Genomic DNA, 17,983 nt, shown 5'->3' on the forward strand with positions numbered 1-17,983 from the left:
TGGTTAAACCATTTGGATAATGGCATTAGGCAGCGTTTGTATAATAACTAATGGCAAAAATTCCTGGCTAGTGATGTGTAAAATATTCTTTGCAATAAAATATTCCCCTTATTAAAGGTATAGAAGAGGGACTACGACAAGGAACTAACAATTTGTATGACAGCATCACATATTATTTTTAGTATTTCCTGTCTAGGTTTATTTGCATCTTAGAAGAGCGTAATGGCATTGTTTGATGAGCCTAATTATGCTGGACTGTTTTGACCTGGTTTAACTATTCTGATAGGTAACTGTGGATGTTGGGGATGAGAACGGAATAATCTTTGCCTGGAGTGACATTACATTCTAGAATTTCCACTTTGGAGAATACTCAGTTATAACTGTGATTTCTAGTAGAACAAACTTTCTAGCCTAGCAATGATCTAGAAGCAGAGGAATCGCAGTGCCTTTAAAAATTATGTGGTTTTCTTTTAAGAAGCTCCTAATTGTTTCTGGAGAGAATTTATGGGTACAACATCTATTCGTTATTTGCACATAAAACGCTTTTAAAAAATCCCAAACCATATACCTACCATATGATACAGCCATTTGACTTCACTTGCTCATAGCAACTTTATTTATTATAGCCCAAACTGAAACAACCCAAATGTCCATCAACAGATGAGTGGATAAACAAATTCCATACAATGAAATAAAGAAGAAATGGACCATAGTCACACATAAGAACATGGGTGAATCACTACAAAGTAGCATGAATGAAAAAGTCAGACAGGTTGGGCACGGTGGCTCACGCCTGTAACTCCAGCACTTTGGGAGGCTGAGGCTGGCGGATCACCTGAGGTCAGGAGTTCAAGAGCAGTCTGGCCAACATGGTGAAACCCCATCTCGACTAAAAATACAATAATTAGCTGGGTGTGGTGGTGCACATCTGTAATCCAAGGTACTCAGGAAGCTGAGGCAGGAGAATTGTTTGAACCTGGGAGGTGGAGGCTGCAGTGAGCCAAGATTGTGCCATTGTATTCCAGCCTGGGCAGCAGAGTGAGACTCCAACTCAAAAAAAAAAAAAAAAAAAGGCCGGGCGCAGTGGCTCACGCCTGTAATCCCAGCACTTTGGGAGGCCGAGGCGGGTGGATCACGAGGTCAAGAGATCGAGACCATCCTGGCCAACATAGTGAAACCCCGTCTCTACTAAATACAAAAAAATTTAGCCGAGCATGGTGGCACATGCTTGTAATCCCAGCTACTTGGGAGGCTGAGACAGGAGAATCGTTTGAACCCAGGAGGCGGAGGTTGCGGTGAGCCGAGAATGCACCATTGCACTCCAGCCTGGGTAATAAGAGCGAAACTCCATCTCAAAAAAAAAAAAAAGACAAAAAAATATATAGTGTATGATTTTTCTTTTATAAAGCTCTGGAAGATGCAAATTAATCTATAGCGACAGAAAGACCAGTGGCTTATTGGGGATGGTGTCTTAGTCTGTTTTATGTTGGTATAAAGGACTACCTGAGGCTGGGTAATTTATTTAAAAAAAAAGTTTACTTGGCTCATACTTTTTTTTTTTTGAGACAGAGTCTCCCTCCGTTGCTCAGGCTGGAGTGCAGAGGCACGATTTCAGCTCACTGCACTGCGAAGCTCCACTTCCCAGGTTCAAGCAATTCTCCCGCCTCAGTCTCTCAAGTAGCTGGGACTATAGGTGTGCGCCACCACACCCAGCTAACTTTTGTATGTTTAGTAGAGACGGGGTTTCATCTAGTTGGCCAGGATAGTCTCGATCTCTTGACCTCATGATCCACCTGTCTCACCCTCCCAAAGTGCTGGGCTTACAGGTGTGAGCCACTGTGCTCAGCCAGCTCATGAGTTTTTAAACATTTTTAAAAATTTGTCTTAACTTTAGATATGAGGTCTAGCTTTATTGCCCAGGCTGATCTTCTCCTGGACTCAAGTGATCCTCCTGTTTCAGCCTCCCAGAGTGTTAGACTTACAGACAGGAGCCACTGTGCCTGGTCTGGCTCATGATTCTGATGGCTGGAAAGTTCAAGATCGGGCATTTGCTTCTGGTGAGGTCCTTGGGCTACTTCTGCTCATGGAGGAAGGTGAAGGAGAGCTGGCATGTGCAGAGATCACATGGGGAGAGAAGTGGGGGTTGCAGGGAGGTATCAGGCTCTTTTTAACAACCAGCTTCCTTAGGAGCCAAGAGCACTCACCTCCTCTGCTCCCACCTCCCCCAGTGCTCGAATCCATCCTGGAGGAATCTGCTCCCAAGACCCAAACACTTCCTTAGGCTCCACCTCCAACCTGGGGATCAGATTTCAACACGAGGTTTGGAGGGGACAAGCAGGATTATAAAAAAGGGCATGAAGAAACCTGGGTGTGCTTACTATCATGATTGTGGTGATAATTTCATGGGTCTATGTGTCAAAACGTATCAAACTGTGCAGTTCATTTTACACCAATTACATATAATTACACACACACACACACACACACCTTTAAAAAGGCAGCTACAGTGTAGAGGTTGGAAGGACAGATTCAGAAGTCTGACTGTCCCATCTGAATACTATTCAACCATCATGGGACACCACCCCCATCCTGCCCCAGCAGGTTACCTCAACTGCTTGGTGCCTCAGTGACCACTTCTGTAAATGAGGGCTAGTAACAGACCTGCATCAGAGGCAGGTTATTATCTTGTATCATATCCCAGATTTAATGGGCTAATCCATGGCAAGTGTTTAGAACATCGTAACACAGGAATTACTCCGTAAATAATAAGTACCCTCCCCACTACAGATGAGGAACTGAGGCTTGTGGTTAGAGAGGGTGGGGGGTAATAGGCCACTGTTTTGGTCTGCTTCACATCCCTTACCATGGGAAATGGTTCTTTCCTCATCAGCCATTCCAAGTAATTCTGGTGGGGCTGAAATTCACCGTATTCACCACCTTCGGAGAAAGTGGCCTCAAATCATACTCCATCCTCTTGGATATAGTGATTGGTCCAAGATGTGCAAATAATAATCCAAGCTGGGCCAATCAGAAATGTTTCCTGGGATGTCTCTATATTGAATAAATATATATTGAATATACTGAAGTAGTGAGGAAAGTTCCCCTACTCCAGCCCCCTGGCATACCCCAGTGGATCATGTAAGCCTGGAGTGATTGGCATCCTGCCCTCCCTGCCTCCCCCATCAGGAAGAAGACTGTGGACAACGGGACAGAGCGAGGCTGGAGAGGAGCACAGTGGAGAAGGGGAAAGAGCCCTAAGGCTATCCTTTGAGCCTCCAGATCCAGCCAGACCCGAAGCAAAACCAACAAAGTCCTTGATGACTTAAGAACCAAGCAATTCATTTTTGGACTGAAATCAGTTTGACCTATGCTTCTGATGCCTGCAACTGAAGAACTGGGTTTCTTAGCATGAGGTGAGCTGACAGTAAAATACTGAAGCTGGGAATCCAAAACCAGGTTTTGCTGCTACCAAAACAGTCGACTGCCATTTCCCACTTGTGAGATCAGAAGAGCAAAGGACTGCAATTTAGTACGGAGGGGCCAGGCAATGGACTTGTACCAGGCAGGGAAGGGCAGTCGCGTGAGCCCTGGAGAAGTGTGACAGGACAACGAGCCTCCAGGGAAACTATGTAATTCAAACCACTAGGGAAGGTGTCTCACCTCAGACCTCCAACCCCTACACGAGATTGAAAACAAAACAGTAGGACAATGGCATATTTATTTACAATTGGACCAAAAAAAGGCATACAGGCATTTTTTTAATTAAAAATAATGATGATTTAAAAAGTCAGAAAAATTGATGATGTTTGAACTCTTTATGAGGTGTCCGTTTCCCATTCCCCCTAAAAAGAGAATCTCTTAGGAGAAAAAAAAAAAATCCAAGATTTGATGAACAAAAGATTCCAAAATCGCTCTCTATTGCTTGGGTTCCCTTCTTTCCAACCTGATGCTTGGTGGATGCTGCTTGGCGCTGCAGTCACTGAGGCAAGATTGAGAACTTCACTGGTTTGATGGGTGAGGCTGGTAGGGCCACTGGGAGACGTGGGGCAGTAAGGGGAGGGACACGTTCCTAGCGTCACCAGCATCCTGAGCTTTGTCTTATATTGAGAGCCTCACAAGGGTTGGTGCAAGGGTTAGCGGCTGCTACTTGAACTCCAATCCCTGGGTGGATATGGTCTCTTGTAACTTAAGAGCAAATGTTTGTGACATGCACAGCAGGGCAGAGGTTGGGAAGAACAGGGCTCTACGGAGGAGCCCGGTCAGCCATGTGAGCCCCTTCTAAGTTGGCTTCTTGTCTATTCCTGGGGGTTGGGGAAAGAATGACAGAACTTACCTTCCATCTTCCTTCTCACAAGCAGTGTTTTGGGTGTCCCCAGAAGGAGGAGACAAGAAGTCAGGTGCGGGATGGAGGGCATGGGCTGGCTAAAGAACTGAGTATGACCCCGGCGGCCAGAGAGGGCAGGGAGAGAACGCCCAGCCACTCACAGGAGGGGCTCTGTGATCTCTGGGCCTCCTGTTCTGTCTGAAGTTGGGCAGGGCCCAATACCAGCACACCTTGGAGAGTGGCACCTCCCAGGAAAAGGACCAGGGAGCGATCCTGAGGGTAAGGACCCTAGCAGCCTTGGCCATCCCTTCCCAGACACAGACAAGTGGATGCATGGCTTGGGAAATACTTGGCTCCAGATCCAGGGTTTCTTGGCACAAAAAACAGTTCACTGCAATTCTCTTGTCTTCCTCCTTGTTGGTCCTGCAAACTCCAGCTGCTCTGAACAGGGGTGATTCCTACTGTCCGGGGAACCTGGCCCCCAATACTTCCAGGGTATTTTCTTGTAGCAACTAAGACTTGGGTTTGCTCCTGGTGAAAAGATGACCCCGAGGCCTGGCTGGAAACCCTGCCTTGGGCAGCCCTGGGGAGAAGAGGGAGAGAGAGGGCTGGCAGAGGCTTGCTGGCACTGAGGGTGCTGTCCGGGCTGAAGCTGTGCTTTGTCGTGGCCTCAGTGGTGACGATGAGCAGGGAGAGGCTTGGAAACCTCACTGAAGCCCTGGCGTGTTCTCTTCCAGTTAGTCGTAGGGTGGCCAACAGCCCTGAGGAACTAAGGTGGAGACAGTGACCAAAACCTTATCTCGGTGGATTTATCCATCCTGGATCCATTTGCTAAAACAAAGAAGGAAAAAAATCCAAACCACAAATATACCTGAATAAACACGTCAGAGAGTTCCTGTTGGAGGGAACTTTCTTAGCACTGAAGAAAAGCAACCCACAAAAAAACTCATCCCCCGCAGAACTGGAATAAGATGAAGAAAAATGCAAGATTATCTACAGGCCCTCCCGCCCCCCACGCAGCCCCAGGATCCAGGAACACTGTGCCAGGAGTTACATTCCAAATGAGCAGGAGTTATTTTATTTTGCGTGCCTGCGGTCCCCCACGCAGGGTGGCTTCCAGTCAGAGGACGGAGCGGGCCTGGCTGTGGTCCACTCCAATCAGTCTATCTTCACGGCAGCATAGATCTTACGGACAAACATGTAGGCTGCATAGAAGCCAATGGTGCCCGTGAGCAGCCAGAAGGACAAGACCATGAGGGCCGTGTAGCCAAAGTAGAGGAGAGAGGGGATGAACTCCACGATGTCCAGCTGAGGCCGCGAGCGGAAAGAAGACAGGGTGGGTGCTTAGTGCCAGGTTGCATGGCAAACTGGGGCCCCACCCTCACTGATATCATAGGGAAGCTGAGGCCTGGCCAGGGGAAGGGGCGTGTTCCAGTGGGCAGCGAGGAGCAGGCAGAGCTCACAGGCACAGCTCTGCTTAATCTGGACCAGGCCTGTGTATTGCCCTGATGCCCATAGCCTCAGAGGCTAAGGCCACAATGCCACAGGGAGAATGGCCACAGCTGTGGTCATTCCTGGTCCCCCACAGTCCCTAGATCAGTATGGCAACACTGCTGGTTGGCTGAAGCAGCAGTCAGGGAGTGGGTGGTAGAGTGGAGGGACAGGATGTCCAGATGCCCAGCTTCAGGACCAGGAGCCCCATCAGCCTGCCTCAGCCTCCGTTCCTCTCTTCCCCAGAATGCTTGTCACTTCTGTTAGCATCTCACAGAGATTCTGATCGTGAAGCATTCTGGACTCCTTTAAATTGGGTAGAGTTTAGAGGCTGGGCAGGAATGTTGGGGATCTATGTTGTGTTATTTACAAATGGAGCTAATGTGGAACCTTGGTATCAAGATATGCCCAGGACCCGAGTGGAGCCTGTCCCAGGACTCACAGGCAGACACATGGTCACAGAATGCCAGCAGTCCAGAAGAAAACAGTAAAGAAACAAAGAAAACAATATAGTCACCGTTTGAAGCCCTTTCCTAAGCCTAAGGGGTAAGGGTCACGTTTTCAGGTTCAGCCCCCCAACTCTCCCGCGACCCCTTTTCTTTGAAGGGACAGGGTCTCCCTCTATTACCCAGACTAGAGTGCAGTGGCATGATCACAGCTCACATCTTCACCCTCCTGGGCTCAAGGGATCCTCCTGCCTCAGCCTCCGAAGTAGCTCAGACTACAGATGTGCGCCACCACACGCAGCTAATTTTTATTTTTTCTAGAGATGGTGTCTTGCTCTGTTGCCCAGGGTGGTCTCAAACTCTTGGCCTTACGTAATCCTCTCTCTCACCTCCACCTCTGAAAGCGCTGGGATTATAGGTGTGAACCACTTGCACCCAGCCTCCATTTCTCCTTATACACATTCTTGTGGCTGGAGGTGGGGGGAGGGGTGGAATAGGGACAAGGAACAGAACAATGGTAAAAGGAGGCAAGGGACAGAATAAAGAGGAAGAGCTGGAAAGTTCCTCTTTTTATACATAAGGCACTGGGGCTGGAGGAAGAGATTTTTTTGAGCAGAGCAAGAAGACTGGAGCAGAAGGGAGGAAGGACAGGAGGCTGCAATGTGATCTCTAGTTTTTGTCTGTCTAACCTTGTTTCTTATCTTCCCGATGTTTTGAGAAACACACTCAAAACACCTGGTCCTGTTGGGGCCCTCAAACCTAGCACAAAACAGGCTGGGTGCAGTGGTTCACACCTATAATCCCAGCACTTTGGGAGGTCGAGGCGGGCAGATCACATGAGGTCAGGATTTCGAGACCAGCCTGCCCAACATGGTGAAAACCCGTCTCTACTAAAAAATACAAAATTAGGCATGGTGTGGCGCAGCTGTAACCCCAGCTCCTCAGGAGGCTGAGGCAGGAGAATCGCTTGAACCTGGAAGGTGGATGCTGCAGTGAGCCAAGACTGCACCACTGCACTCCAGCCTGGGCTATAGAGCGAGACTCCAACTCAAAAAAAAAAAAAAAAAAAAAAAAAAATCTTAGCACAAGACTTAGGCCAGTCTGCCTAAATGTGGACCTGGGAAACAGTGAGCACTGGGCATATCACCTGAGCCAAGCAGCATATGAGGGTAGATGAAAGACATTCTTTTAGTGCTAGGGCTGCAAAGCTAAGAAGAGTAGACACTAGGGCTGGCATTGGCCATCTTTCTACTTTGTGAAAAGACCTTGCCTGCAGACTAAGGCCAAAAAAAAGGACACACAGGACTAAGGTGTGGCCACAGAGCTCTGATATTTTTGAGAGCCTGGATCTACTATGGTTGAGGCTAGAACTCCAATTTCTTAATCTTTCCAGTTATATCAGCAAATAAATTCTTTTTGCTTAAGCTACTTTGAATGGAGTTTTAGTCACCTGCCACTTACAAGAGTTCTGATTAATATGGGCTATAGAGGAGGGAGATTTGTTCTAGATGATCTCAGAACTAAGACTAAGGTCTAAAGATGGAAGTCACAGCAGGGAGACTGCAGTGTGAATCAAGACCCTGATATGGACAGGAGCTGTCCAGAAAGAATGGGAGTGTTAGGAGCAAGTGTCTTCTCTGTTGCTGGATGTAGCAGAGCAGCGGTCTGTATCTTTTACTTAAAGGGCCAGATTGTGAGTATTTTAGTTTCTGTAGGCCATATGGTCCCTGTAACAACTACTCAAATCTGCCATTGTAGCGTGAAAGCAGCCATAGACATATGTTAACGAATGACCATGGCTGTGTTCCAATAAAAAGTTTTAGAAACAGACCTGCTGGCCTGGGGGGCTGCAGTTTTCTGACCCCTGAGCTAGAGAATCATCTGTTGAGACTGTTAGAGAAGAGGGGCACGGTCACCAGACCGGAGGCAGGGGTGCAGCTCTACACAAAATGATCCTTCCAGTCTTTTCCAACTTGATTGTTTTGGGGAAAGGGAATTCTAAGCTTCAATCAACTGATCTACAACTCTATCTTGCAAATAACCCTGGGTACTAGCAGAGGACTGCTTGCTCTGGGCTCTGGAGACTCAAAGTACAGCAGGTGAGAATATGTCTTAAGTGTTAGTTTTGAAGGTCAGGGGTCCAACAGGGCTCCTTCAAATTCCTCTCAATGGCTCATCTGGCTTGTGTATCATGCATGAATCTAGCAAAACTGTTGTGGGGCATCTGCATTCTTGCCAGCGCCTCTCTCTGGGGACAATGAGCTCTGTGAGTTTGCCCTAATCAGGTAAGCCTGGCTCCCTCTTATTAATGAACCACACTTTACCTATGTGGGGTCACAGAGCAAGGAGGGCTCCGAAATGCCTGTGAAACCCCTTCCCCTCCTTACTGCAGGACTGAACAGTGCTTGTGTGAAGAGGACACCTGCAGACGGGATGCCTGCGGCGCTAAGCTTGGGTTCTACTGTTGAGACCATTTCAGCTTTTTCTGCGTTGACCTTTACTAACTCCTTTCTCCTTTTCTTCTTTCCTGCTACCCTTATCTTGTCCTTTTTGTCAAGGTGTTCTTAGTCCCTCTTACTTCCTGTGAAGAGCGCTGCAGGTGACATACTGCTTTCAAGTCCTGCTTTGGCTACGGCTATACCTCATAAGCTTTATAAGCATTATTCTCATTGTCACATATCCTGATGGCCTTTGTCTCCCAAACATAGAATACAGATTCTTTCTTTCCTAAAAGGATCCATCTTCTAGAGCAGAAAGTTTTAGGTGGCTTTGGTCCTCCCCATTCTGGGTAGAAAAGGAAGATTCAGGCCCTTGGGGTTTTCTGCCAGTATCCTCCTCCTGACCTGCCTATCCTACGAGGACTAAGAGGACCCTTCAAGGAGGGCAGTACCTTGTTAACGAAATAAAACATGGCATAAACCAGGACGTAGAATGCAGAGCCCCCGGAAACGAGGAAATTTCTCCACCACCAGCGGTAATCCTGAGGAGGAAACAGAGGAAGGTCACTTCTGTCCTGTGGCAGAATCCCTTCCTGCCAAATTGCACAGTTGCTTGAGGGGCCGAAGACCCTGGCAAGAGCAGTAACATACGGGGAGATGGAAATGTTTCACAGCTTGACTGTGATGGTGGTTTCACAACTGTAAGCATTTCTAAAAACTATGTAACTATGGACAAAGAAGGGTGAATTTTACTGTTTATACCTCATTAAAAAAAATCAACAAAAAAAAGTAACATTTCTCAAGCAAATGCTTAGCATGTTAGACAGTCTTGTTCTGTTGCCCAGGCTAGAGTGCAATGGTGCAATCTCAGCTCACTGCAACCTCCACCACCAGGTTCAAGTGATTCTCCTGCCTTAGCTTCCCGAGTAGCTGGAATTACAGATGCGTGCCACCACACCTGGCTAACTTTTTGTATTTTTAGTAGAAACAGGGTTTCACCATGCTGGCCAGGCTGGTCTCAAATTCCTGACCTCAGGCGATCTGCCTGCCTTGGCCTCCCAAAGTGTTGGGATTACAGGCGTAAGCCACCTTGTCCAGCCTTTTTTTTTTTTTTGAGACAGAGTCTGGCTCTGTCCCCCAGGCTGGAGGGCAGTGGTGCGATCTAGGACCACTGCAACTTCCGCCTCCTGGGTTCAAGTGATTCTGCTGCCTCAGCCTCTTCCTGAGTAGCTGGGACTACAGGTGCATGCCACCATGTCCGGCTAACTTTTTGTATTTTTAGTAGAGACAGGGTTTCGCCATGTTAGCCAGGATGATCTCAATCTCCTGACCTTGTGATCTGCCTGCCTCAGCCTTCCAAAGTGCTGGGATTACAGGCATGAGCCACTGCGCCCGGCTGGCAGGCACCATGCTAAGTGCTATAGATAAATCCACTCACTTAATCTTGAGAGTAGCCCTCTAAGTTAGGTCCTCTCACTCACCCCATCACGTGGAGGAGGAACAGATGGCACGAAGTTAAGCAACCCGCCCAAGACCCAGAGCTACTCATGGAGGAGCCAGGGTTCCAGCCCAGGCTGTTCATCCCAAACCCTGGCTTCACCCATTGTGCCAATGGCTAGTTACCAGAGGGAGGCCAGACCACCCAATGTGCCTGTTGGAGAAACTACTACTGCAGTGGACCTAGCACTGGCAAATGTACTGTGCGTTCATCTAGCTCTGGTGAGTGCCCCACACAACTAAGCTGGAAGGTATCTCATTAGCCCCAGGGTACAACCAAATAAACGGAGGCTGAGAGAGGCACAGCAATGTACTAGCCCAAGAGCTCAGAGCCAGAAGCAGGGGCCACATGAAGAGCCCAGACCCAGCTTCTCTGCAGAGCCTTACTAACCCATTCAGTGCTGGATCCAGTCTCCCTTCCCCCACCTCCTGGCCCCACTCTCCTCACCTCTGCACACAGCTGGAAGTACACCATGACGATGCTGATTTGTGAACAGGACACCACCAGGATGATGAAAACAAGGAACAGGAAGCCAAAGAGGTAATAGAACTGATTCTCCCAGATTGCCTGCGGACACACAGTGGGCCTTCAGCTGGCTTGCCCACCCTGCTCCTCTTTCCCTGGCATACCAACCTATCCCCAGGGCAGGAGTGGAGACATCATCATGACACCATCAGGGCCTGTGGGCCTGGCAGGTGGCTCTGGTCTCTCCTTCCCAGAGCAGAGGGTGGGCCACCCTGTCCTTAGGGAATGGCTGGGCTTGACTGACCCTGCTCTGGGTGGACCCCAGCCTGAACTCAGCAGCTTATAGAAAATAATGATTCTCATCCAAATCAAAATTATAGAGCAGCCACCACCATGTAAGCAGCTTACCAAGTGCAAGGCCTTGTGCCACATGCCTCATATACAATTGCTACATGTGTGTCTATGAAGGTGTGGCCTGGGAGAATTAAGGAAGTCAAGAATCAGAGAAGCTGGTAACTGGCCCAGAATCACACAGATGAAACAGAGGGGGCCTCCCTGGGAGGTGCACATGGTCTTGGGGGCACCATGGGCAGCCAACACCTCCTCTGACTCTTCTCCCAGGCAAACCTGTGTGGGTGAGATGGTCTCGGCAGGGAGGGGCTGGACACTACTCTAGAATAGCAGATACATCTCTGGTACTGACTTGGTACAAGGTACCCTCTGTGCTGGGCCCTGAGCTGGGTCAGCCACGCTTACATGGCTCTGAAAGGTCTTCCTACCAACTTTCACCTTGGCGCTCTTAGTGAGGAATCATCATCACCACTACAATAGCATTTCCTGAATGCCAAGCACTTTTACAGTGACTCATTCCAACTTCACAATGACCCTGACAAGCAGGAATCATTCCGTCCACTCTCCTAGGAGCTGTGAGTAACACAGAGAGGTAAAGATGTGCAAGAACCCAGAAATGAAAGCAGATGCAACGATGCCATTAGTCATGGTGGTGAATGACTGAAGTGTTATTGAGGCAGCTTCTGTTTACCGAGCCCTTTCCACACACCAGGCCCCATGTACGCTGCATATCTCATTTAACTGTCCTTTTTTTTTTTTTTTTTTTGAGATAAGAGTCTCACTCTGTTGCCCAGGCTGGAGTGCAGTGGCACTATCTCCGCTCATTGCAGCCTCTGCCTCCCGGGTTCAAGCGATTCTCCTGCCTCAGCCTCCCCAGTAGCTGGGACGACAGGCATGTGCCATCACGCCTGGATAATTTTTGTATTTTTTAGTAGAGACAGGGTATCACCATATTGGACAGGCTGGTCTCGAACTCCTGACCCTGTGATCCACCTGCCTCAGCTCCCAAAATGCTGGAATTACAGATGTGAGCCACTGCATCCGGCCGCATTTAACTTTCACTGCTGCCCTGAGAGGGGAGCCTGTTATCTGATTTCAGAGTGAAGAATGGGGCTCAGAGAGGTGAAGTGGCCCATCTGAAATTTCTCAGGCAGTCGGTGGCAGAGCACCCGAGTGGAGTGCGAGTGACCCGGCTAGCATGGGTGGAGGGGCGGAGGAGGCACGAGTACTCACACTGAAGATGAAGAAGAGCTCGATGAACATGGCGCCGAAGGGCAGGATCCCAGCCATGAGGATGCTGCCGCAGAACGAGAGGTTGACAGTGTTAGAGACCAGCCCATCAGGAAGCCCCGAGCTTCCTCCCAAGCCAGCATGAAGAGAGAGCGCCTGCATGAGGGTGGTGGTGCTAATTCTTCTGGCATGTTTCTGTACTATTAGAATCTCTTGAGAGGTAGGCAGGGCGGGCATTATTCTCCCCATTTTATAGATCAGAAACTGGTGTGCAGAAAAGTGGGGTGACTTGCCCAAGGTCCAAGTGATGGTCCTAGCTTGTGTCACCATACCCATCTGTCCTTCCCCTTCCTTGTCCTGGTTCCTCGGATGACACTATGTCTGCCTAACCTGGTCTTCTTGATCTTGGAGTGAAGCTAAGCTTTCATGAACTTTGTTAGAGCCAGCTGCAGCAGCAGGGACTCTGGTTGCTGCGCCCTTCCGGGGAGGGTACCCTCTTCCATGTCCCCTTGCTCTTGCCCCCGCCGGAGGACTCACCCCACAAATCGGTTCATGTACCACCGCTGCTCAGGGATCTGCCGGGGAATCTGGTTGGTGCGCACAGGGTTGTCATATGGCTGCTTTCGGAAGCCGAAGTAGTAGCCCAAGTAGACGAGGGGTAGGGAGATCCCGAACCACATGCACAGCAGAGCCACCATGGTGGGAAAGGGCACCTGTGGACACAGCGCCATGAGGCCCCCACAAGGCCCTGATGCCCAAGATGGGGCTGCGCAAGGGGGAGGGGAGCTTCTGGGCTCCATGGAAGGAGAAGCAACTTGTGCAGCAAAGCTAAACTCCCTGGCCCGACCACAGGGCTCCTGACCAGAATCTCTTGGGGTTGACTCCCTGTGAAGAAGGCACCTCAGCATCCCAGAGGATCTTGCCATCCAGGGAGGAAGTGGGGGAGGAACAGGAAGGCAGGGACTGAGAATGTGAAGAAGAGATGAAGGGGTCAAAATGAAGAAATTGCATGCGATACATTATATGAAGAAAAGAAGAGAAAAACCAAATTGTACAAAGTGCTCCCAATCTTGTTAGAATAAAACTCCATGATATACTATTAAGTGAAAAAAGCAGGCTATAAAACTATGTGTATAGAAGGATTCCATTTTAATAAAAATACAACATTGTTGGGCCTCTGCATCCATATATTTAATCAACTGTAAACATAAAAATGTCCCACAAGTGGGTGCAGTAGCTCACGCTTGTAATCCCAGAACTTGGGGAGGCCAAGGGAGGTAGATCACTTGAGGTTAGGAGTTCAACATGATAAAACCCAGTCTCTTCTAAAATTAGAAAAAAAAAAATTTAGCCAGGCACAGTGGCAGGCACCTGTAATCCCAGTTACTCAGGAGGCTGAGGCAGGAGAATCATTGGAACCCAGGAGGTAGAGGTTGCAGTGAGCTGAGGCCGCACCACTGCACTCCAGCCTAGGTGACAGAGTGAGAGAGTGAGACTTTGTCTCAAAAAAAAAAAAAAAAAAGTTAAAGAAAATATCCAGGGGGAAAGAAACAACAACAACAAAAAAACCAACAAAATAAGCTGGGCACAGTGGCTCACTCCTGTGATCCCAGCACTCTGGGAGGCCTAGGTGGGCGGATCACTTGAGACCAGACTACGCAACACAGTGAGACTGTATCACTTCAATTTTTGTTTTTAAATAGCTGGGTGTGGTGGTGGCACCTTTTTCCCAGCTACTCAGTGGGGCTGAGGTGGGAGAATCACTTGAGCACAGGACGCAAGAGGTTGCAGTGAGATGAGATCACACCACTACACTCCAGCCTGAGCAACAGAGTGAGACCCTGTCTCAAAACACAAACAAACAAAAAAACAATAAAATAAAATATAAATTAAAAAAATACAGTGTAACAATTATTTACATTGTGTTAGGTATTTTAAATAATCTAGAGAAGATTTAGAATATACAGGATGAGTGTAGGTTATATATAAACACTATGCCACTTTATATATGGGAATCAAGCATCCTTGAATTTTGGTATTTTCAGGGGTCCTAGAACCAATCCCCTATGGATACCAAGGGAAAACTATTTATTTATATTTGTGCCTGGAAAGGCTTATACCAAAGAGGTAATAATATTTCCTTAGATGGGATATGGAGAATTAGAACTAATTTTTCATTTTCTTCCTTATCCTCTTCTTTACACGTATTATGTTTCTATAAGAATCAAATAAAAGGGAAGAATATATATTATTTATATATTATATATAAAGTGTTTAGAATAGTACTTATTACACAGCAAGTACCATATAAATATATATAAATATTTGCTGTTATTTTATAAATTTTAAATAATGTAATTCTTTTTTAAGTATATCTATAAAAAGGAAAAAAGAAAGAACATATGTATTAAAGATCTATATAGCATTTATCTCTGGGTGAGTAAATTTGGGGTTAAATTTCTTCTTTAACCTTTCTGTACTTTCCGAAATTTCTACAATGAGTGTTTATAATGAGCAGTTGGTAACTGAGAGGAAAATGCTCAAAGAGAGCATTTTAAAGGTATAAAAAAGAGGAAGTGAGAGGAAGGGCATGACTCCATCTTGAGAGTGGCTTCCTAAGTTGCTGGGAAAGACCCCCTCCTCTGGCTGCCTGGACCTCATGCAAGGACCTTTACCGCCACCCCCAGGTGGAGGGCAAGTGGCTCTACCTGCTAAGGCTAGGGCGGCACATGTCTGCCCCATCTCAACTGCAGTCCTGCTAATTGACCAAGACCCCATTTCCCCTCCCTGCAACTGAGTTCAAAATCCTACTCTGAGTCTTGGGCAGCTACTAGTAACATACCGGATTGGGCTGGCAGGATCCTCACTCTAAGGATTACACAACCTGATCCTTCATTTCCTCTCTCCTCTACCTCCAGGGGCTGGTGCTGGAGGGCAGGGACACTGAGGACAGGCTTGCTTCGGGATGCTGACCTAATCAACCCACACTGGGCAGTTCACTCTTGGTTAAGACAAAGGGAAATTCCCCAGTTGGCCCCTGGACTGTGGAAACCTCCTTTAGAGAAGTGGGCTTGGGCCGCTGTCTGAAAGAACTCACAGGAAGACCCGGACCAGGGCATGGCAGACCAAGGGCAAGGCTGGGGAAACCCCAGCTGGTTGTCGGCCCTCATGGCTGGGAACATAACTTTGGGGACTCAGAAAAGGGAAGAGAATGGCAGGAAGTGGCCTTTGGGACTGTGGCTGAGTGTGGCTGGTCCTCGCTTGGTGGGGAGGGGCTGAGAGGGTAGTGGAGGCACTTACCGCTCCTGATGAGTGCTTTCCCCAGATGAAGCAATTCAACACGAAGCAGATGCCAAAAACCACACCAGGGTACAGAGTTGCTGTCTGGAGCAAGAGAAGCCAGGCTGAGGAGCAGCATCCAGGGAGCTCCCCAACCTGTCCCAGTGGGGCCCCCAGACCAGAAGCTCTTGAGCCCTCCGTGTCTTTCAGACTCAGCTCAGGCATCGTTCCTTCCAGAAAGTATTCCCTGACCCTCAGACTGGGCAGGACTCTGTTCTATGCCCTCTCAGGTCCCTAAACTGCCCCTTGTTGCTCTCATCCCAGTTTGAAATTATATATTTTGGCTACCTGATCATATCCATCTATCCCCAAAAGACTGTGAGCTCCTTGGGAGAAGTGTATCTACCTGGTTCTCTGATGTAGTCTCATCGCTAAGGACCCAGCAACTACTCTGGTTGGTCACGGTGGCTCACCAGCACTTTGGGAGGCCAAGGTGGGCAGATCACCTGAGCTCAGGAGTTTGAGACAAGCCTAGCCAAAATGGTGAAACTCCATCTCTACTAAAAATACAAAAATTAGCTGGGCATGGTAGTACATGCCTGTAGTCCCAGCTACTCGGAAGGCCGAGGGTGGAGAATTGCTTGAACCTGGGAGGCGGAGGTTGCAGTGAGCCGAGATGGCACCATTGCACTCCAGCCTGGGTGACAGTGAGATTCTGTCTCAAAAAAAAACACAAAAAAAGAAATGGTAACTACTCAAGAAATATATATATTGAGTAGTATATACATATGTGTGTGTATATACATATATATATGTATGTGTATATATATGTGTGTGTGTGTATATACATACATATACATATTTTTTTGCGATTTCCAGAATTGCTTGAGCTCAGGTGTTTGAGAACAGCCTGGGCAACATCGTGAAACCCTGTCTTTACAAAAAATTAGCCAGGTGTAGTAGTACGCACCTGTGGTCCCAGCTACTTTGGATCGCTTGAGCCCGGGAGGCAGAGGCTGTAGTGAGCTGAGTCACACCACTGCACTCCAGCATGGGTAATAGAGCGAGACTCTGTCTCACACACACAAAAAACAAAAAACAACCTTAACAAAACACGTCTGGGCCCCAACCCAAATTGCTTAGAAGACGGTGATGCTCTGAGTCTTAGGAGCAGCAAATGCTGGGTCCTGGGTACCTCGTCTCACCTAACCTTCCCTGCAAGTCTGGAAGGAAAGTCTGCCATTATTCCTTTATACCCAGTCTCCTGAAGGTGCAGCAGAGGTATAAACCCAGGCAGTCTGACCCCAGAGCCCACGCTCCTACTGCACCGTATTCTAGCATCAGAATCTCTTGGGTGGGGTTGAGGCATAGGGATTTTAGTCTACTCAATGCCCCAGAGTTACTGTTGAGCCTTTTTCTTCTGTTTTCTTCAGAGACAGGGTCTCACTCTGCCACCCAGGCTGGAGTGCAGCTCACTGCAGCCTTCAACTCCTGGGCTCAAGTGTTCCTTCCACCTCATCTGCCTGAGTAGCTAAGAGGCACATGCCACCACATCCAACTAGTTTATTTTTTGTAGAGACAGGGTCTCACTGTGTTGCCCAGGCTGGTCTCGAATTCCTGGGTTCAAGTGATCCTCCTGCCTTGACCTCCCAAAGCACTGGACTGATCACAGGTGCAAGCCACAACTGGCATGAACCTTCCTGCCACACTGTGATCACCAGGCCAGGGACTGCTGTGGTGGCCTGAGCATCCAGGTGGGTCACTGACCACAATGATCAAGGCCCTCTGTTACCTGATCCTCAACCTCCATTACCAGTTCCATCTTTGGCTTATCGCCCTGTACTCAACAACTGGTCACTGCTCCTGCACTTTCCTGTCTCTGGGCCTTTCTGCATAGGTCATCAACACCTCAGAGGACCCATTTCCTGAGAGCTGATGCTGTGCCAAGGTCCTTAGGAACAGGTAACTCTAACAATCCTCATTGGAGAGATGGGAAAACTGAAGCTCAGAGGGCTGTTGAAAGTTATCATCCAATAAAAGAATAGAGTCAGACTAGGATCTAGGCCATTCCAGAACCTTAGACCCCTCTGCTCGCTGCGTCCCTTCATCTGAAATCCTCCTCAAGGCCTGGCTCAAAGGTCACTTCCTCCCTTCCTTTGTGTTCCTGCATGACTCTGTTGTGTAGCTGAGAATTCCTCATTTGCTTTCCTGGCTGAAATTTACGGACTGGGCATGGTGCTAGGTACCAAGGGTAAGAATAGGAAAAAAAACTCCAGGGAGAAACGCAGACCCCTATGTGGAGAACACCACACCTGCCCCTACTTAGCTCTGTCAAGTGCTACTTTGGTTTCATGAGGGCTCTGCCAGACTCAGGGTAGGAGGTGGGGGAGGTGGCAGCTTCCAAGGACTGATGTAGGAGCTAAAACTTAAAGGATGAGCCAGGTAAGAAGAAAGGGTGGTG

The 17,983-nt window shown here is 48.3% G+C and overlaps 1 protein-coding gene across 3 annotated transcripts in view; it reads right to left on the reverse strand.

Moving 5' to 3' along the window:
• Positions 1-3,700: 3,700 nt before the first annotated feature.
• Positions 3,701-17,983, reverse strand: part of TM9SF4 (transmembrane 9 superfamily member 4) — a 55,435-nt gene continuing 41,152 nt past the window's right edge. For all 3 annotated transcript variants that reach the window (XM_002747447.5, XM_054255139.2, XM_008995559.4), the window contains 6 exons: positions 15,544-15,627; positions 12,781-12,956; positions 12,247-12,310; positions 10,645-10,764; positions 9,152-9,241; positions 3,701-5,632 (listed from right to left, as the gene is read on the reverse strand). In XM_002747447.5, the coding sequence (XP_002747493.2) occupies positions 5,483-5,632; positions 9,152-9,241; positions 10,645-10,764; positions 12,247-12,310; positions 12,781-12,956; positions 15,544-15,627 (684 nt within the window). In that variant the 3' untranslated portion in view covers positions 3,701-5,482. The remainder of the gene's footprint in view (positions 5,633-9,151; positions 9,242-10,644; positions 10,765-12,246; positions 12,311-12,780; positions 12,957-15,543; positions 15,628-17,983) is intronic.

Source organism: Callithrix jacchus, chromosome 5 (genome assembly GCF_049354715.1).
Source record: "Callithrix jacchus isolate 240 chromosome 5, calJac240_pri, whole genome shotgun sequence".
Lineage (NCBI taxonomy): Eukaryota > Metazoa > Chordata > Mammalia > Primates > Cebidae > Callithrix > Callithrix jacchus.